This window comes from Neomonachus schauinslandi, chromosome 11 (genome assembly GCF_002201575.2).
Source record: "Neomonachus schauinslandi chromosome 11, ASM220157v2, whole genome shotgun sequence".
NCBI classification, from domain to species: domain Eukaryota; kingdom Metazoa; phylum Chordata; class Mammalia; order Carnivora; family Phocidae; genus Neomonachus; species Neomonachus schauinslandi.
Window position 1 is genome coordinate 27,750,094 of NC_058413.1, and position 20,918 is coordinate 27,771,011.

The 20,918-nt window shown below is 49.4% G+C and overlaps 1 protein-coding gene across 7 annotated transcripts; it reads left to right on the forward strand.

The window, feature by feature from the left end:
• The first annotated feature begins 2,726 nt into the window (after window positions 1-2,726).
• PAX6 (paired box 6) lies at window positions 2,727-20,545 on the forward strand. Of its 7 annotated transcripts, none has more exons than XM_044919846.1 (11): window positions 2,727-2,736; window positions 6,344-6,549; window positions 7,283-7,324; window positions 7,419-7,634; window positions 8,416-8,581; window positions 14,527-14,685; window positions 15,170-15,252; window positions 15,461-15,611; window positions 15,702-15,817; window positions 18,606-18,756; window positions 19,463-20,545. In XM_044919846.1, the coding sequence occupies exons 1-11, from the start codon at window positions 2,727-2,729 to the stop codon at window positions 19,546-19,548; spliced, it is 1,386 nt and encodes a 461-aa protein (XP_044775781.1). In that variant the 3' UTR covers window positions 19,549-20,545. The 7 variants fall into 7 exon arrangements, with proteins under 7 accessions (XP_044775781.1, XP_021540395.1, XP_021540396.1 ...); XM_021684720.2 differs by having other exon boundaries at window positions 6,344-6,474; XM_021684721.2 differs by having other exon boundaries at window positions 6,344-6,474; window positions 7,419-7,526.
• Window positions 20,546-20,918: the final 373 nt, after the last annotated feature.

Consider the following 20,918-nt stretch of genomic DNA (forward strand, 5'->3'; position numbering starts at 1 on the left):
GCCGAAAGTGAGCTCTCCCCTTCACCCCAGCTGAGGAGTTTGGGATGGATTTTGAGAATTAAGTGATTAAAACCACTGCATTTGAAAGCAGAGGCTTGAGTCCGGGATGGGGGTGGCAGTGGCCCAGTGGTCTAGAGGACTGAGGCCCCATTGGACTCTGAGGCGTCTGGAGACTCTTTCTTTCCCCAAGTGAGTCTCTGACTGGACTAGGGCTGTAGAAAGCCCTGGGCTGAGCTGCGGGGCCGGGGGGGCGGGGGGCGCGGGTGTTCTGGCTGCAACTGGGGTTCTAGCCTCCCTGTCCACGACTGCTTCCGGGTGTCCGCGTGGCCAGCTTCCCGGGTTGCTTTTGCACTAAGTTTTAACGATTACTTAAGTAATTAAATAGCTTCTTAGCTGAGATTGAGGTGGGAATGGAGCAGAACTGGAACTTGAAATGCTTCCACCTTCCCGGTTGCCTCAAAAATTAATCGGGTGGGCCTCTCTGGAATCAGCTAGTGAATTTTTTTTTTTTTTAATGGCTTCAAAAATGTCTGGGCCAGGATGGGGGCATTCAGTTGTGGCTGAGTCCAGTGTGGGTTACAGAGAGGAGTTCAGGAAGTTTTACCCCTTCTAGGAGAATTCCACTTCCCCTCTCCCTGGCCACAACTACTTTGCAGTTTCAGAGTCCCACTTTGAGGTGGGGGAGGCACATTCTTCAAGAAGTTGGGGTTTCTGCCCGTCCTGGATCTGACTGTGGTTGTGGGGACTGAGAGACAGGAGGAAGGCCCTCGGAGCCAACCCAGCTAGAGGTAACTAGGTAGCCCTCTGCTGTCTCCAGTATTTACCAGGCCACATTCGGAAACTGGGAAAATTCCTCCTCTTAAGTTTATTTTTATGGATTTAAGCTGCCTCCCAGCTAGTTAATAAATTAGACCATGAATGGCCTTGAAGAGAAAAAATGTACTTCTTGGAATTCTTTGCTTGTAGGCAGGCAAGATTAATAATCACAATAAGCAAAACAGAAAAAAAGAACGAATATTTTAGTTTTTTTAAACGGAGAAATAATGCTGTGACTATTTAATTATTTTACCTCTTTTTTTTTTTTTTTGCAAACCTCTTGAATAGGTTCTTTATTGTAACTCTCTCTTCCCAATTGAGCTCCCCACGGTGCCGTTGTATCTTTTTACAGCCCCTAACAACTCACACCAGTAGCACAATTACCTCCAGATATTTATAACAAGAAATTACTTTTCTATTTTCTCCCCCCCCCTTCTTTTTAGGGCAAGGCAGGGAGGGGGTGGTGGAGGGCGAACCTTGGGGGACCCGCGCTGGGTCAGGACTTACAAAGCTAGAAGTGTCCCTCTGTTCCCTTTGTGAGTTGGTGGGTTGTTGGTACATTTGGTTGGAAGCTGTGTTGCTGGTTAGGGAGACTCGTTTTTGCTCTTTGGGTTTGGGGAGAGCTGGAGAATAGAAGCCATTGTTCGCTGTCTGTAGGCTTTGTCGACCACGCTCACCCCCTCCTGTTCGTACTTTTTAAAGCAGTGAGGCGAGGTAGACAGCGTGTGTCACAGTACAGTAAAAGGGGGGAAGATCTAAACACCAAAAGAGAAGTTAATCACAATAAGTGAGGTTTGGGGGGGAAAAGTTGGGCTCGCTACTTTCAAAGTCCCAGAAAGACTGGGAGGTGGGTGGAGTGGGGGCCTGGCTGGGAAGCTTTGAGGGAGAGAGTGGAAGATGAAGGGGTAGCCAGAGAGTTGGGTGCTGGGGGCCTTGGGGGGAACTCCGGTGGTGAGACTCCTTAAGGAAGGAGTATGGGCTCTGCAGTCCTTCTGATCTGCCCCAGCCTGCACCTCAGGCACCCTGAAGTTTAGAGATCCTCCTCCCCTCCCCTCTAAACCTCAGGTATTAGTCTTTGGCGTCTGTTCCTAACGCCACTGTGTCTCTTGTTCTCCCCTTTCCCTTTAACTGATTCTTGATATTTTTGCAAAATGGTTCCCTGACTTGTCAGATTCTCCAGTTCTCCCAAGCCAGGCCAGAGCAGCCACTTTTAAAAGGTGGGGACGTCTGCAAGAGAGGCAGCTGGAAATGTGGTTGTGACTCTGGGATTTAGGGTTTTAGGGTAGTTTGAGCCCTAGATGCATGTTTTGTTTTGTTGTGTTTTTCGGAGAGTGTGGCTCTGAGAGCCCATGGGCCTATGCTTTTGAGCTACAGTTTGACATACCTTTCTCTCCTTTTGTTTTGTCTTAGGGGGAAGACTTTAACTAGGGGTGCGCAGATGTGTGAGACCTTTTATTGTAAGAGCGGACAGACATCCCAGATTTCAGGCAAGTTCTGCGATGGCTGCTTTGGGTTCCAAAACCTGAAAGAGTCAGAAATACTTCTTCATTGTTGTTCACATGGAAGAAGAAGAAAAAAAAAATCGAAATTGGGTCATTTCTTCTGATTCAAGAGTGAACTACTAGGGGGTTTGGGGAAAACAGTTTGGGAATATTGGAGTATTTTATTTGTAACCCAAAGGGTAGATTTTGCATGCACTGGAGGGCAGAGGTGGATGCCCCTCAGAAGGCCCCAAGTGATTGAGTGGATCATTTCCTCAAGAAGGGGCATTCTGCTGTCCTGGCTCCAGGTCATCCTCTGTTGGGAGGTAGGCCTACCTGGCGTGGGCCCAGGATTAACGCCTATGTTCTTGCTAACAGAGCCCCCTATTCGAACCCCGTGGGATCCCGTGGCCCCCAGCCAGCGCCAGCATGCAGAACAGTAAGTGCCTCTGGTCTTTCTCAGACTTTGGGCTGGGGACGAGCGGACCGGCGGGTCAGGGGAGGGCGGGCGCAGAGGTTCGCGGTGTCCACGCTGGCCAGGCCGTCTGGCGCGAGGGAAGAGGCCCGGGGACCTGAGGCAGCTGCGCCCCCCTTCGCGCTCGGCAACCCGAGAGGGGAGGGAGTTTGCTCTGCTGTTCTCGCTCCTGGAAGAACAGGGGCTGGGCCCTTCAGAACAGCCCGCTAGAGTTTGCGAAGCTGAGGTAGAGAAACCCCATCCCCCCCAAATCCTGTAACTCACACCCCCCTCCCCGCCCCTGCCCGGGCTCTGACCCCAGAGAGAGAGGCTGGGCTGAACAGGGCGGGGCGGAGGCTTCTCCTAGTTGCGCGAGGAGAAGGAGGCCCCTTTGGGTTTAGCCAAGACTGAATGTCTCCGCCATCCGGGCGGGGTGGGGTGGGGGGCTCCCCTCCCCCAGTCACTCTCAGGACAGCTCCTCCCCTCCCCCACCCCAGCTTTGGGCCTAGAAGGCAAAGGGAGCGGGGCACCCTGGCCTGCGGTGGTGGGGGGGGCGGGTCGGGGGGAGGTGGTAAACTGGGACCCTGGGGCTGTTACTGGCCAGAGCAGGTTTACTGGGTCTGGGAAGAGAGTGGGTATCGAGCCTTGGAGCTGGAGAAGCCCTGCCCTGGTGGGCTATGCGGGTTCTGATCGTTCCAGGCCCGCAGTGCCTTTGATTCCCCGTTCCTGTGCCTCCCATCCTCTCTCTACCCAGGCCCCTTGGGCCCCAGCCCACCTTCCTGCTCAGTCCGTGGGTGCTGGTATGTGGCAGGGCTAGTCTGGAGCCCGGGCCTGGGAGCCTGGAGACCCAGTGAAACTAGGCCTGGGTTGTGAGGTGTAGAGTCTGGACGCGATTTAAGGGTTCAGCTGTGGTAGGAGTGCGGAAAGGCCTGTCTTCTAGCAACCTTCCCTTGGCGAACTGCAGACTTCGGAGGGTCTCCAATGCCCGATCCATGTGTCCTGGAAGCGCTAGCCGCCCCAGGTGCTTCCGCTGCTGGTGGGCGCGAAGCGCACGAGGGGACTCAAAGGTGGCGAGCTTTAGGGCGAGTTAGTTGTGCGGAACCTGCCAGGCCCGGGAGGGACCCTCCTTGGCGAGGCAAGGGCTTCTGCCCACCTCTCCTGGCTGCTGGGTTCTCGCCCTGCAGCTCAGCCTCCCCAGCCGTAGGCTCTCGGGCCGGTCCCGGCCGGGGCGCGCGGCTCTGAGCGTTTGCAGGCCCCGAGGGGCGCGGGGTCGCGGGCCGGCCTGCAGGGCTTTGTGCCGCTCGCTCCCGGGTGTGCGCGAGGCGCAGAGCATCCAAATTGACACCATATGTTTTCCTATTAGATGCTTCGCGGTCGAATTCTAGGCGCATAATCATCGCCACTGGGCGAGAGCTCCAGCCGTCCCCAGGGAAGGGACACAATGATTGAGGCTTAACCTCTGAAGGGGAACTGAGAGCGGCGCTTCCTCGCTGCCTTTTCGACGCTGGCAGAGGCAACCTGGCCCTGGCGTCCCCTGGGCGAGCACCGAGCACCGGCCGGCGGTCGCTGCGGAGGTGGCCGGCCCGTTAGTTTTTGCAATGGGGGGGAGAAGGAGGGAAGTCTCGGATTAGGCGGCCTCACACACCTTGGCAGGCACAGATTGGGAATTGCCCAGGCTGTGCGTGAAGTTTGGAAAGTCTTCCTCGGTCTCTCTCTGGGACAGCCTTTCGCTTCCCGGGAAGGCTCCCTTTCCCCAAAGGGAAGGCTCCGCAGCTGGAGCAGTAGATTGGTCTTGGGAGGCAAAGGAAGGCGATAAAGGGAACTTAGGAGAAACCGGAAGCAGGGACTAGGCCTCGTTCTGTTGGAGAAGCGGTGTCCCCGAGATGTCCCCGCTCGCGCTGGGCCCGGCCGGAGCCCAGATCCCCCAAACGCCTGTCACTTCTCATCGAGTTGAGGCTCTGCCCCCGCCCCCGTCGGTGAGGGCCCCCCCTCGGCCCCAAGCCTTTGGCTACCCTGAAAACGTGGCTCCCCTCGAAGGGGAAACGAGTGCGGTTCAATCTCGTCTGAGTGATCTACAAATAGGGATGGAAAGGGTCGTTTTATCACGGTCCCGTTTGTCGTGACGATGCAATTTCCCGGAGCGGAGCACTGTCACAAAGTGACAAGGCTGCCACAAGCGCCCCGACTGATCTTTTCAATTAGCCTTCCATGCATGATCCGGAGCGACTTCCGCCTATTTCCAGAAATTAAGCTCAAACTTGACGTGCAGCTAGTTTTATTTTAAAGACAAATGTCAGAGAGGCTCATCATATTTTCCCCCCTCTTCTATATTTGGAGCTTATTTATTGCTAAGAAGCTCAGGCTCCTGGAGTCAATTTATCAGAGGCTCCAAGGAGAAGAGAGAAGAGGAGAGGAGAGAGCAGGGAGCTGAGCAGGGAGCCACGTCTTCTCCTGGAAGGGCTGCTCTCTAGAGTCGGGGCTGCAGGTTGGAGATTTTTAAGGAAGTGGAAATTGGCAATTGGCTTTATTTGTGTGCCTGTGGTTACTGGGGAGGGGGCTACTGAGAGGTGCTAACTCCCTTTCTCTATTCTCTGAGATTAGACAATGGGGGTGAGGTTGTGAGAATAATAAGATAAAGGAGGGCTAGAAGACACTGTGGTGTGCTCCTTTCTTTTTCCTGTCACTTTTTGCTAATATCTGTGCTTGGCTGTGTGGAAGGCCGAGGTTAGCAGCGGAAGTCAAGCAAGCTGGGCGAATGGACTCCAGGCTCTCGGCCCCTCTGCTGCAAGCCGAACTACTTTGTGTTTGGAGCCGATCTGGGGCTCTGGACTGGATGCGCAGGTTGGGGTTCACCAGCCACAGATTTGCTGCTCTGGTTCTTCTCTACTCCCTTCCCATCTCTTCATATATATATGTATATATATATGTAATGTAACGTAACGTAATAGATATACACGTAATTTTTTTTCAACTCTGGTGATTGTGCCTTCGCCAAAGTTTGGATTGTGACGGCAAACGTTTCTGGACTCTGGAGTCCAAGGGAATGCTGAAGAGCTGTAGGATTTGCTATCACAGTTCCAACAATGCAGAGACCTTGGAGATTGAGTGTGGGTTCCGTAGGACGCACGTTCTGCCGTGACATTCAGAGGGGATCTTTGGGAGGATATTTTTTGGAAGACTGTTTGCACCTTGTGGGTTCAGAGGCTGGCCGGGATGTTTATGAAGAGGGGCAAGTGGGCTGGGGCACGGCAGGAGTGAGAGTGGGAGTGAGGTGCGTGTGTTCTTGCTCACTGGCAGGTGTCTGCATGGTGCTCCTGCAGTCGGGGGGCAGGAGCACGGCTGTGCTCCTGGGGGCTGGGCTGCCTGCTGCCCTGCGTGGTTGCGTGGTCCCATTGTCGTTTTTGATCGATAGCAGGGACCCGATTGCTGAGCTTGGCATGCTCTGGCAGGGAGCTGAGGATGCATTGTGGTTGTCTTCTCTTCCTCTTCCTCGTCTTCTCCTTCCTCTGCCTCCTCCTCTTTCTCTTTACTCCTCTTCCTCTCCTCTCCTCCTTGCTCTGCTCTGCTCTGCTCTCCTCTCCCTTTTCCTCAGGTCACAGCGGAGTGAATCAGCTCGGTGGTGTCTTTGTCAACGGGCGGCCACTGCCGGACTCCACCCGGCAGAAGATCGTAGAGCTAGCTCACAGCGGGGCCCGGCCGTGCGACATTTCCCGAATTCTGCAGGTGATCCTCCCGGCGCCGCCCCACTCGCCGCCCCCGCGGCCCTCCACTCTCAACGCCCTCTCTTCATTTCTTACTGTAAACGCTGCTAATTATGGACCCCCTCACCCACCCCACCCCAGTCCCTACCCCACTCCCGTGCCATCCCCGCTTTCCCCTTTCCTTCCAACATCCTTCCCTATCTCTTTCAACCTGGGTCAGTCACATAAGATAACTCATCTGCTTAAGGAAAAAAAAAATGTGTGTGAATTAAAAAAAAAAAAAAACCAAGCACCTTTCTCTTTTCATTTGGTAAAAACATTAATTGTGGTAACAGTTTATGAACTATATAAGCTGAGTTGTATAAACCAGCATAATTTCATTCTCTTTTCCCTCATCCCATGCTCACCTCAGATTTTGAGATATTTGTTTGCATTCTTCATATTCATGAAGAATATATATTGATTTTAAAAGGCAAATGCTATTTACCTCCCTACCTAACTCACATTTACTCAACTGGGCATTTTTTTTTTTTAAGGAAAATAAGTACAATTTTAGTTTATTTTCCTCTTTTGCTCATTAAAATATAACACCACTTTAAGCAAGGTCAGCACAAAAAAATTAATCTGACTTCGTTTTGATGCATCTTCAGGCAAATGTTTAAGAAAACAGTTTTTTAAAAAAAACTTTTAAATTAGTTTTTTTTTTTAGTTCAAACTGTTTGAAAGTATCATCATATTTGTAGTTTTTAGGGCTACAAATGTAATTTTAAGAAAAAAAAGCTCTCTACAGTAAGTTCTCATACCATTGAAGGTATATTTTTGTGTTATAGACCCATGCAGATGCAAAAGTCCAAGTGCTGGACAATCAAAACGTAAGCTTGTCATTGTTTAATGCATACTTAAACAATTTTATTTTTGTCTTGAAATTATTAATAATGTGGTTTTCTGTCCACTTCCCCTATGCAGGTGTCCAACGGATGTGTGAGTAAAATTCTGGGCAGGTATTACGAGACTGGCTCCATCAGACCCAGGGCAATCGGTGGTAGTAAACCGAGAGTAGCGACTCCAGAAGTTGTAAGCAAAATAGCCCAGTATAAGCGGGAGTGCCCGTCCATCTTTGCTTGGGAAATCCGAGACAGATTACTGTCCGAGGGGGTCTGTACCAACGATAACATACCAAGTGTAAGTTCACCGATCACATTCCCCCTCCCTGCCCTAAGCCCCATGCTCTTTCCTCTCTACCATCTCTCTCTTCACCTGCCTACCCACCTCCTCCCTACCAGTGTCATTCTGTCTCTGTCCCCTCCCTGCTCCACCTATGTCACCTCTGTATCTGGGGGTGTTGAGAGGAGGACACTGACCTTTTTTTTTTGATCTTCTGGAAAATGGGAGTCAAGTGTGGGGAGCTGTTCACCTTATTTGCATGCTGCAAAGTAGAGGGTGGAGGCACTCAGGCAAAGGCCCTTGGATCAAGAAGGAAAATGAAAATGAAAACCAAATTCTAACCTCCTCCAATTCAGACTGCCTGAACCTTCCTTCAGGTGTCAAACGTCCACTTCTGCCCTAATATGAAACAAAGTGAAAGAGAGCTCTAAACCAAGTCATAGTCTTTTTTGTGGAAGTCTTTTAACAAAGATTAGGTCACCGCAGACATCCAGCAGCAGTGAAGGAAGAAATGCCCTCTCCATCCCGCATTCTCTGCCCAACCCAGTTTCCACGCCCAAAGTGATGGCTGTCATTCTGTCCAAAATGTCTCTGCAAATCCACCCACTGTCCCAGGATGGCTGGGAGTTTGTTTGATTCCCAAACAAACTGTGTGTGTATGTGTGTGTGTGTGTGTGTGTGTTTTAGCGTGTTAAGAGTCGTTCTTTAAGAGAGTGGGTGTGCTGAATTGGGGACTGAAGATAGGGCAGCTGTCTTCGGGAGACGCTACCATTTGGTTTGATTTTGGTTTGATTTGCAGGTGTCATCAATAAACAGAGTTCTTCGCAACCTGGCTAGCGAAAAGCAACAGATGGGCGCAGACGGCATGTATGATAAACTAAGGATGTTGAACGGGCAGACCGGAAGCTGGGGCACCCGCCCGGGTTGGTATCCGGGGACTTCTGTGCCAGGGCAACCTACGCAAGGTAAAAACCCGAGCACTCACCCTCAAAAGTCTCCATATAGGGAGCCACTTGCCCAACTTCTCCCCCAACTTCTCCCCTCTCCTCACTTCTGTGCTGGAAGAACGTAGTGGAGAGACTCTTTAAAGGCTTGGGACACACTGACTTGCCCTGTATGAGGGTAGTATTTGTTGAACTATCTCATTGGCCTTCGAATTTGAGGGTAGTGGATGTCAGGATTAGTAAGAATGTGACTGGTGCGTGTGCGCGCGTAGCTTATGGGCAGGAATATGTGCGTGTGTAAGAGTTAGCTGTGTGGTGCCCTATTCAAATTTGCCATTAAAATGCACGGAGAGCCCCCTTGCTGTAGAAGTGTGACAAGTTAACACACTGACAGACTGCGAGGTAAACATAATTGTATCGTTTTGCTTTTTGCCGTAATTGACAAATTATGTGACTATGAGTAGGGTGCATATGAAAGGGCGAGCAGCGAGATGCAGGGCGGAGCACAGGATAGGGCACTGGAAGTGGTGGGCTCCCAACTCAAACAACCCCATCATCTCTGGCCGGATTCCCTCCGCTTCCCTGGGCCCCCAGTTCTCACCCTCTGTGGGTGGCGACTGCACAGAAGGGTGGGGTGAGGATACTGTGAACCGGCCTGCGGGGTGTCCGGAGCCGCTGGCTGGGGCGGGGGGGGGGGGGGGGGAGGGGGGGGGGGGGGGGGGAGGGGACTGGGAGGAGAGAAGGAATCTGGACCGTCGCAGGATCTGTGAGAAGGAATGGAGGAAGAGGAGCAGATGGGGGTGGGGTGGGGCCGGTTGGCTTTCCCCTCCCCTACACACCCCGAGGTAGCGTGGTCAAGAATAGGAAACAGTTTACTCCGAAGATTAATCGGTATTTGTTGTCCTTGTGACAAGGAGATAATATGCGGGATAATGGGACGTGGCGTCTCACTCCCCGGAGCACGAGGAAGCCTGGGGGCTCCGGGCCGGGGGCGGCGGCGCGGGGACGCCGACGGGGCTGCCCGCGCGTCAGTGCGCTCCCGGACCCGCTCCGGGTGCCCCGCGCCTCCACGGAGCCGGGCTAGAGAAGGGAAAATCGGTAACAGTATGCGAAATATCTGGTACAAAGGATGCTTCTGTCACTCGCAAGAATTTGTTATGGGAACAATCCTGTCGCTCTGTAATTGCTCATTAGAGAACGTTTTGTTTCTCATTAAGGCGACATGAATAAGCGTCTAGTTGAAGGAGACAGCTGTAGAAATGTTCCACAAGAGACCTCTGGACACGATTCGGCACCAATTGCCAATTAGACATGTCAGTTTTAAGAGGAGAAAACAATATAGGACGGACACTGGGAAGATAGGGAGCAAAGCGCTCGCTCAGTGTTTCCCAGCGCGGCCGCTGGGCCGGCGGAGGCCTCCTGATGCGCTGGGCCCGGCCTCCCCTGGGCGACCCCGCGGGCCCTGTCGTCGGATCCGGCCCCGACCCCGCGGCCTCCCGGGGTGCGTGGGGCACACCCGAGGAGGCGCTGCCTCCGCTCCGGCCTCAGGCCCAGGCCCACTGCCGCCTGGATGACAGGGAGTGACAGGGCTGAGTGTAGACCACCACACCCTCACCTGACCTCTGAAACTATTGGGAGTCCCACGTGCGCACATTGGACAGACCCAAGAGACACCCGGACTTGGCACTCCCCAGCGCCCGCCCCCCAACCCCCAGCAAACCGGAGGTCCTTGTGATCCCTCCCCCGCCGAGGCTGGCAGCCAGGGTCCGAGAACTCTTGGGGAGGGCGCGGGGCGCGGTGGCCGGGTCTGGGAGGGCTGAGCCCAGAGCCTCCACCCCCTCGGTGCCAGGGCTCACGTTAGCTTGGGGCCTAGAGGACGTCCACCCTCCTGCTTCCCAGAGCCCGGACACAAGCCCAGGGCAGCAGTTTTGCCAGCCCCTCTGTTTCCACCAGAGGTGGCGCCCGATTAGGGCAGCTTTCCGTCCTGGGAAGCTGGAGGGCGGGAAGCGAGAGCCTCACGCAAGGACCCCGTGGTGATGGTTGCGGCGGGAGGTGGCGCTAATTCAGGAGCTTTAACTTTTAGGCGCCCAATAGCTGGAGAATTCTGACTCACCAACTGCCAATTGCCCCTCCGCCCCCTTAAGAAACCCACTCGGATGCGGCGACCGCGGGCGCCGACCGCCGCCCCCGCTGCGGGGGCAGGACGCGCCGGGCCACCCGGGCGGGGTCCCGGGCGTGGGGGGCTCGGGGAGCTGGTGGCGGGCTTCGGCCGACGCGCCCCGGGAATCCTCAGACCTGTCGGTGCTAAGAAGGCCCGGCTCCCTCCTTCGCCCCCTCTCCCGGCCCAGGAAGCCGTTTGGGGGTTTTAAAGAGTCCATTACTCCGAAAGCATAAGGCGAGGTTAGGTCTCAGAGGGAGACAAATATGGTTTCCATCTGATCAATGCCATGCGGCGGTGAATAAAATCGTGACGACGTGGGCTGACAACAACAAGAGACAACTCTATCCAGCCCCAATTCTCCAGCGATTTGGTGGTTTTAGGGATCACGGAGACACTTTTTCTTATCTCCTCCCCCCCCACCCCCACCCCCATAATACCCAGGCCCTCTATAGGATTTAGTCAGTCTCTTTTCAACAGATGCTACAATGTTTTGATCCGCGCTCCAGAGCTGAAGAGGTGCCGCAACCGGGTTGCTATCTTTTCTTGCTTGTTTTCCGCCTCACTGATTAAGACACTAAGAAACTAAGGAATGATTTTATTTCCCAGCGTCTTTTTTTTTTTTTTTTTTTTCTTCTCCTCTCCTTCTTCCAGGAAACAAATCCTATCCCCAGCGTCAGATGGTCCTGGGGCTGGGATAATGGGAGGCGCTTTCACTCGCCTTCTCACGGATTAGGCTGGAAGGTGGACGGCGCCCATTGAAGGCCGCTTCTTTGCGCGCTCCGAGGGGGCGCCTTTTAAAGAAGATATCTTAATTGTCTGCCACTTAGGTTTATCATTTGGAGAATTTGAGATCCAACTTTTAGTTTTATTTTTGTTAAAAGCTTTAAGAGTGGAAGGTAAATCCACTAAAGGGGAGAAGAAGGGGGGCGCCCAATCTAAGAGTGACCTCTCCTTCAGCGCCTGGCTGTGAACAGTTGTTACTTTGAAAGTAGCGAACAAACTTCCAGCGGGGCACGCCCGCTCTGCGAGGTCGTGGAGGGATCCTGCTGCCCCGGGTTTCTCCTGACCGGCCTCTAATTCCCCCCCCCCCCCCCCCCCGCGCCTCCCCAAAGGGCTCTCTATCCCCATTGACTTCCCCTACCCCTTAAATGTCAGTTCCAAAGTGAGAGCCACGCCTGCGTTTGTGTGTGAGAGACAGCGAGACAGAGAGAGATGGGGGGGAGGAGGGGGGAGGAGAGCGTGCAAATCTCCAAGTTTTAAAATTAGGAAAATGTCAGAGAAGCAAACGAGAATAGAGAATGCTATCTGCGGGGGTCTTCTGAGGGAAACCTGGGCAGCTTTATCTAATTGGTGAGATCAAATATGCTAGAAAAAGGACTGGGGCGGGCATGAGTGACCTGGCAGGCACAGTCCCCACTCCCGCGAGATAGGATTGCGTTCTCCTCAACGCCCCAGTCCTTAAACGTCGGCTGGTCGGAGATTTTTGTGTTTTCCAAAAGGAATAACCCACAGGCCTAGTTTCTAGTTAACTGGCCAAAAAGGTCTATTTCTAAAGTCTTCCCCGTTCACTGAATCTGAAAATGGCCCGGGGGGGGGGGGGGGGGGGACTCTTCTTTTTACTTTGGAAAGTCACCTGGAAACTTGGGGCAGTAAATTAGTACAGACACTTGTGCCCACACACGTGAGTCCAGCGTCTCCCTCAGCTAAGCAGCCCTCCGCAGACCCCCTACCTCTCTGAAGTAGCGCAAGAAGACCTAGAGTAGAGCCGGTCTATTTAGTGACGGTCTCTCCCTTGTCTTCCTTTTCTCCTTTCTCTCCGTCTCCTTAGACCCTCTTGCCTCTTTTCCCCCTCAGCACTTTTTTCTGTCCTTCTTATACCTTTCTGGTCTCTGTCTCTTTGAAGCCTTCTTTCTTCCTCCATCTTTTTCGGCCCCCTCCTGCCTCCCCTCCAACCCGCCCCCTCGCCCCCATCCTCCCTTCTGTCTGGCTCCTCCGCCCCAGACCTGGTCTCCATCCTCCCTGCCTTCCCCATCCGCCCCTCCCACACAAGCCCGCCTGGTCCCCATCCACTTTCCCTGCCTCCCCCCACCCCCTGCTCTGGCCCCCCATCCACCCTCCATCCTCCCAGCCAAGCGCCCTAAATAGCATTGAGGCGCCCGCTCTTCGGACAGTGATTAATGATAGCAGAGCAGAGGGGTTAACACACTTCACTGAAAAGTCTGTTGACTGGGCTTCTTGTAACACAATGTGGCCCGCTGCACGCCTCAAGAGAATCCTTTTGTTGTCCGCTCTCATTGTGGCCTCAAAATTCTGCCCACGAAAGTTTGCCAACGCTCCTGCCCCAGGAGTTTAATAGTTTCCCTTACTCGCGGGGCATTGTGCGGCGCTGAAAAGCAGCCCCTCGCTATTCAAGTGTTGGTGGTCATCTCAATAGATCTCCAAGGGCCCATATGGTGGCCAGTGCCGATGAATCCGCCTGTTTAAATGGGGGAGAAAGTTGGGGTTTTAAAACATTTCAAAGTTCCTGAAAAGATCCCACTAGATCTTGTCACAATTCCCTGAACTCTTTGAAGGCGCTGCCTATTGTCTCCTGGTTATAAATGATATTTCTGGCCAAGTCGATTCCCACCAAGATGCCCCTCCGCCCCCCCCCCCAACTGGCCAAATTTCTAGGATTAGGGGGCAACCCCTTTTGGTATCCCTTGGGAGCCTCAGGACCTAAGACCCAGGACCCAGTTTGCAGTGGCCCTGGAGGCCCGGTGAGGGCTGAGTCCTCCCTTCAGACAGGCTGTGGCCTCAGGAGCAAGAGGTAAGGCAAGACGTAGCTAGCCCAAGTGTACATCTTGCCCTCCAAGCAGCAAGGGAAAACAATAAAACTTTCCCCTGTTTAATGATAGAAATTACATTAAAAGTGGTGGAAATGCCCTAATTAAAAATGTACCACTTAAATGATATGCCAAGGACTCAGCTGCAGCATAGCATATTTAGCTAGTTAGTGAACTCTCTACTATTTCTTTTTTAAAATTACACGTTAAAAATTTAAAAGAAATCTTACTTTTCTCTGGTGCAACACATTACAAAGAATGGACAGTCCTTTTATCTAAATATAAAATTCCATTTTCAGCAATTATAGCCTGTTCTTGGTGATGATATAATTACAGCTGTGCTCGTAATAGGTGTCAAGGCAAAGCGCACTCATACAATAGTTGAATAAAACTGCAGAACAATGCGAGCATTTCTAAATTCACAACCTTTAAAATGAAATTGACTGTGCAGAATTCAAATAAAAACTAGATAAATATTTTTTTAAAAAGATTACAAGCTTGGTTTGGTTTCTTAATAGCATTTTCTACAAACCTATCAACATCTAATTGATTAGATAGGAATTACTGATTATAGATCAGCTGAAATCTTGAACATCACTCTTCTATTTTCCCAACAGAGCTATAGGTAAATAAATTCTGTAGGGAAAGGGAACTGAGCGGGGCATTTGGGACTCAAGGTTAGTTATGAGACCATTTGAATTGGAAACTTCAGTGCTCGTTTTGTTCTTCAAAAACCTGTTACTCTGTAATGTCTATATTGTACAGTCTCTTCCTGACAAAAACAGATAAAAAGATAAAAACTTGATTTAAAAAAAAGAGAAAGAAAGGTAACATATGTTGCTCATGTCTTTTATTAGGAGACACTTAGTGACCTAGGGAATGTCCTGGTGAGACCGTCAGAATGTTCTTGGAGTTTATGGCTCTACCCCGGCTCCAAGTTATTCCAGATTTCTCTTACTGTCCTATTCTTTTTGTTCCAGATGGCTGCCAGCAACAGGAAGGAGGGGGAGAGAATACCAACTCCATCAGTTCCAACGGAGAAGATTCAGATGAGGCCCAAATGCGACTTCAGCTGAAGCGGAAGCTGCAGAGAAATAGAACATCCTTTACCCAAGAGCAAATTGAGGCCCTGGAGAAAGGTGATGGAGTTTTTCAAAGTAGAGAAGCAGTAAATCAAACTAAATGCCCCATCTTCAGTACAAAGAGCTAAATTTAGCCAGGGCCCTTTGCATAGAGGACTAAAAAGGTTTCTTTTTTCTTTCTGCCCCCCCCCCTTTTTTTTCCCCTGGGCATCTTTTCTGTGTGTGTGTGTTTTCTTTCTTCTTTTCTTGTACCCATAATTCAAAGGCTAAGAGTCTGACTTCTCATAAAGAAGAAAATGATGATTTGGCTAATTCAGGCCACAGAAGGGTCCTCGAATGAATGTCATTCCAAAGAAAATTGAACTTGGTTCTGGTGGGATAGCTCTTCCAAGTACAGTCAATCCCCGTGGTGGCAGCATTTTTAAGGGAAGTGGTTGGAGGTGACAGAAATGGGGAGGTAGGAACCAGCTTGAGCCGGGGCTTGGTTGACACATTTTGTGTAGTTCTGCCACAACATGGAAAACTCAACTTCCTCTTTCAGAGTTTGAGAGAACCCATTATCCGGATGTGTTCGCCCGAGAAAGACTAGCAGCCAAAATCGATCTACCTGAAGCGAGAATACAGGTACCCAGGGGCCATGCGGTTTCATGCTCTGTGACGCCTGGCATTTGCCCTTTCTGGAGACCGAGGCGCTCCTGAGGAATATTCAGTCTGCTAAATGATTTGCTGCCCCCTGGGGGACAGGGCCTGGGGGTGGGGAGCAGTGGTGGCACCAGGGGGGAGGTTGAGCTGGGGGTGGGCACAGGCCTGACCTGGTCCATCTGATTTCCAGGTATGGTTTTCTAATCGGAGGGCCAAATGGAGAAGAGAAGAAAAGCTGAGGAACCAGAGAAGACAGGCCAGCAACACACCCAGTCACATCCCCATCAGCAGTAGCTTCAGCACCAGTGTCTATCAACCGATCCCACAACCCACCACGCCTGGTAATTGGAATATTCATAGTCCTCATAAATGTGCCACACCTGTTGGCTCTGACTCGCGGCCTGACTGACTGTGGTGTCCTTCTCCTGCAGTTTCCTCCTTCACCTCTGGCTCCATGCTGGGCCGGACAGACACGGCCCTCACAAACACGTACAGCGCTCTGCCCCCCATGCCCAGCTTCACCATGGCGAATAACCTGCCTATGCAAGTAAGTGAGGCCGCTGACTGCCCGTGCGGAATGGGTGCCTGCGAGAAGTAGTGAGGAGGGGGTCGGGGCCTGCAGACCTCCCTGGCCGCGCGCGCCCTGGGGAGCCTTGCTCACCGCGGCGATAGGCTTCACCGGTCAAGTTTTAACAGTCAGTCCAGTCTTTTAGTCGGACCGATGGATTGATGGATTCATGCTCTGAAGAAAACATAAAAACCAAGTTAATCTGCCTTTTGCTCAGAGGGAATGGTAGCTTGGTAACGCTGGGTGGGGATGGGGCATGTTTTGGGTACCAGAAAGTGGAAATAATGCTGGCACATTATTCGATAGTAAGGGGTTAGTATATGTAAATTTGGGTTTATATTAATGTGTTCATATTAATGATCACATAACCTGTGTACGCATTTTGGGATATTATTTAGAGTATGTGTGATGAACCGGTGAGGAAGGAAAAAAGGATCAGAAATAAGATTTCTATTTGCATAGTAGGATATACTTTAATATAGAGGAATGGTGAGTTTTCTTTCTATATCTTACAATAAAAAAAGGAATAGAGGTATTTGCTAAAAATTTAGCACGTCTCTGCCATGAATTACGTAATGAGTTTGTGGCATGCTAGCTGCCTGGATACGTTGATGGTCTTCACTTGGTATAACAACCTGCCTCTACTCTCAGTTCTGCTGTGAACGGTTATCAGCTCCTACATGTGCAAGGCCCTGTACTAGGCTACTAGCCCTTTCTGATGGAAGTTGCATAATAAGGCAGGTGGGGTGGACTACAGCTTTGGATCTGGATGGATTCTTGATGGGGAAAAAAACTGGTCTTCTAGTGGGCCTTCTGTGGTGACTTTGCCAGGATTCCTGTTTGTGCAGTACTTGCAAGATGCCGGATGGCGTGAGACTGGCCAGCCTGAGCCCCGGCTGCAAACAGTGCTGGGGTTACACAGATTGTTTACTCACCCCTGAATGTCTTTTGATGAATTTCAACTCCAAATAACAGCAAAATAAACGTTTCACAGTCTTCAGACTAAAATAGGAGCAGCTAGATAGGCAACTTCAGAGGAATTTATACACATGCTGATTTTTATTGCATCTGGATATTAGTAGCCATAGTGCAATTAATGTATCTTAAGGGATTACCGGCCCATTGGTTGGTATTACTACAACTGCTGTGGAATTTTCCAGAAGTCAGGTTGCCTAGAGGAAATGATTTTGGGAATTAGAAACAAATGCAAGCTGAAATTCTGGCAGGGCCCTCAAGGCCTGCTTGCCTCTTTGAACCTGATGTTAGCAGTCATCCTCTGACTTTAATAAGGCCGCAGAATGTCTTGTTTAGTTTTGCAAATTACAGCAACATCTAGATTTCTGCCAAAATAACAAAATTTATATATGAGAAAATATTTAGAAGCAATTACATAGGTGCTACTATTCTATTAAGGTTGTTTCCACCTATAGACTGGTGTGGGGTCAATTTATTTCAAACACTAACTTTTAAGTTACACAATTTATACAAAACAAAACATACATACATTCATAAAGCATAAAGAAAATTAAAAAGTTATTAATAATTCTACTGTTCAGAGAAAATTTATCCTCTGAATTTTGGAGTTGGGGGGCGGGTGTTGGTCTGTCTGTCCTTCAGTTCATCTTGTTGACCAAAATCTTCAATGATTTTACAAAGGGTGGGTGTCTTCCGCTGAACCTTCTCTAGTGGGTCACCCTTTCTGAGAAGGTGATTCTTGAAATGTTACACATTTCTGCAGTTTGCAGAACAGAGTAGTAGTACTATCATTTCCCTTATTCCTGGCATTATGTTTCTATTAATTCATCCCAATCTTGCTGCCCTGGAATAGGTCCATGTGAGCTCATGAGAGATTTTGTCTCAGCTCTGTGTATTTCTTATTCACTTAGGAGAAAGGTTTACCTCCTCAGTACCACCAGTCCAAACAGTTAGAGGGTAGAAACCCAATTTTATGGATAAAACCCAATCTGGGGGTGCCTGGGTGGCTCAGTTGGTTAGGCGACTGCCTTCGGCTCAGGTCATGATCCTGGAATCCTGGGATCGAGTCCCGCATCCGGCTCCCGGCTCAGTGGGGAGCCTGCTTCTCCCTCTCACCCTCTCCCCTCTTACGCTGTTTCTCTCTCTCTCTCAAATAAATAAATAAAATCTTTAAAAAAAATTGGGTTTTTTAGATCTATAAGGAAGTCACAGCTAATTCTCAGGATGGGGCTAGATATTTACTGATACTTCTGACCATTTTAATCTGAGATCATTACTGATCTGCCTCTTCAAAGAATCTTTAATCCCATGAGTCCAACCATGAAGGGCTCCCAGGGTCTCTGAAGCAGACTTTCTAGAGAACTCCTCACACAGGTCTCTGCCCAAAGCTTGAGATACAGGATTTGGGGGTCACTAGATTCCCAAATAGATTGGATTTGCAGAAGAGGCGGTGTTTTAATGGAAGTCCTCATGCCATAGCTTCTCTGAAGATGCCGGCAGAGGTCCAAGATAAAAATGGACAAAAACCCTAATTTTATGGATAGTGCCCACCATCTAGCTAGACAGTTGTCTGAATGCATAGTACTTTTAGGCAACTTTACTCTAGCAGTGGTCAGTGGAAAGCCTGGTTGGAGGCCTGATTGCCAAGCTATCCTATGGAATTCCAGTACTTTACACGAGGGCATCTTTAATGATCCGACTTGTCGGCACGGTTCCCGGGGAGGAGAGAGCCTGGGGATGTGGCCGTGGGATGTGCTGCTCGGTAACCACTGGTTTGCCTTTCTCCTCTCAGCCCCCAGTCCCCAGCCAGACCTCCTCGTACTCCTGCATGCTGCCCACCAGCCCTTCGGTGAACGGGCGGAGTTACGACACGTACACCCCCCCCCATATGCAGACACACATGAACAGTCAGCCGATGGGCACCTCGGGCACCACTTCCACAGGTGAGCCACCGTTCCCTGTAGGCTACACGGAGGTGGCCTTCACAGCTTCTCTTGCCAGGTGATCGCCCTTCACTCAAAGTGCACCTCAAAAGAACCTCCTGGCCTTGTGTCACGGTGTGTTTTAACTCTTCGCTGCTCGCTTCTCTGGGGAAAACTGATTGGAAGGGGGAAATTCAGTCAGGCGAGTTAGTAACCTGATACCATGTAGACAAAAAGCAAAGTTGTTTTTCCTGAATTTGGTCACAGAAGTTGTCTATGAAGACAAGGCCCGAGAATGTAAGTTTTCTGAAGAGAGGTTATTAGCCAGAGCTCAGTGGTGAGGGGGGTGAGGGCCCGAGCGAGGGGGCAGCATGGTGAGTGTTGTCAGAAGACTTCTCACCCTCCCAACTCCTCCCTGCCTTTCACTGCAAATGAAGAAGTACCACGAGGGCTTTCCAGAGATAGTTGTATTGCTGAAGTTCCAAACATACAAACAAATGGAGGTTTGTTTTTTTTTTCTCTTTTGTGTGGGAGGACTTGGGATTGAATAGATATGTATAAACATGTTCTCTGGTTTCTGAAGGTGCTACTTCTGTTTGTGTATTTTTAAAAATACAGTTAGAACATTAGAGAGTATTCGAGATTATTTTTTAACCCATAAATTCATACTCCGTGCTTGTCTCTCGAAGGGAATTTCTACATGGCTATTTCTTTCATCCACTTCTAGGACTCATTTCCCCTGGTGTGTCAGTTCCAGTTCAAGTTCCTGGAAGTGAACCTGATATGTCTCAGTATTGGCCAAGATTACAGTAAAAAAAAAAAAAAGGATATATTGTGTTAATTCAGTCAGTGACTATGTGGACACAGCAGTTGGGCGTTCAGGAAGGAAAGAAAGATGGCTATTAGAAGCACTTCAGTTCTGCAATTGTGTCCTGTATTGTACCACTGGGGAACGGACTTGAAACAAGGACCTTTGTATACAGAAGGCACGATATCAGTTGGAACAAATCTTCATTTTGGTATCCAAACTTTTATTCATTTTGGTGTATTATTTGTAAATGGGCATTTGTATGTTATGAAAAAAAGAACAACGTAGACTGGATGGATGTTTGATCTGTGTTGGTCATGGAGTTGTTTAAAAAAAAAAAAAGGAAACCATGATCAACAAGCTTTGCCACGAATTTAAGAGTTTTATCAAGATATATCAAATACTTCTACCCATCTGTTCATAGTTTATGGACTGATGTTCCAAGTTTGTATCATTCCTTTGCATATAATTAAACCTGGAACAACATGCACTAGATTTATGTAAGAATATCTGTTGGTTTTCCAAAGGTTGTTAACAGATGAAGTTTATGTGCAAAAAAGGGTAAGATATAAATTCAAGGAAGAAAAAAGTTGATAGCTAAAAGGTAGAGTGTGTCTTCGATAAAATCCAATTTGTTTTATGTCAAAATGTAAGTATTTGTCTTCCCTAGAAATCCTCAGAATGATTTCTATAATAAAGTTAATTTCATTTATATTTGACAAGAATACTCTATAGATGTTTTATACACATTTTCATGCAATCATACGTTTCTTTTTTGGCCAGCAAAAATTAATTGTTCTTAGATATAGTTGTATTACTGTTCACAGTCCAATCATTTTGTGCATCTAGAATTCATTCCTAATCAATTAAAAGTGCTTGCAAGAGTTTTAAACTTAAGTGTTTTGAAGTTGTTCACAACTACATATCAAAATTAACCATTGTTGATTGTAAGAACCATGCCAAAGCCTTTGTATTTCCTTTATTATACTATTTTCTTTTTAACCTTATAGTGTGGTGTTACAAATTTTGTTTCCATGTTAGATTATCATTCTAAACCAACGGTTCCTTTCATACATACACTAATTCTTAAAGAAATAATTCTTATGATTTCATTAATTCGAAATGTGTTAGGAAAAAAATTCCACTTAGAGCTCTGTGTAGATCTGTGCCCATCTGTACCCACAACGTACACATAAATGGTCACATTCCCCAGCTAGCCATTTAGTTCAAAAGCTCAAAGTCTAGAAATGATTTAAAAAATGCAACAGCTATTAACTAGGAATTGTCTTTGGAATTAGAGCTGGCATTTTCAATCTGGGCAGATTTCCATTGTCGGCCTATTTCAACAGCGATTTCACTGAAGTATATTCAAAAG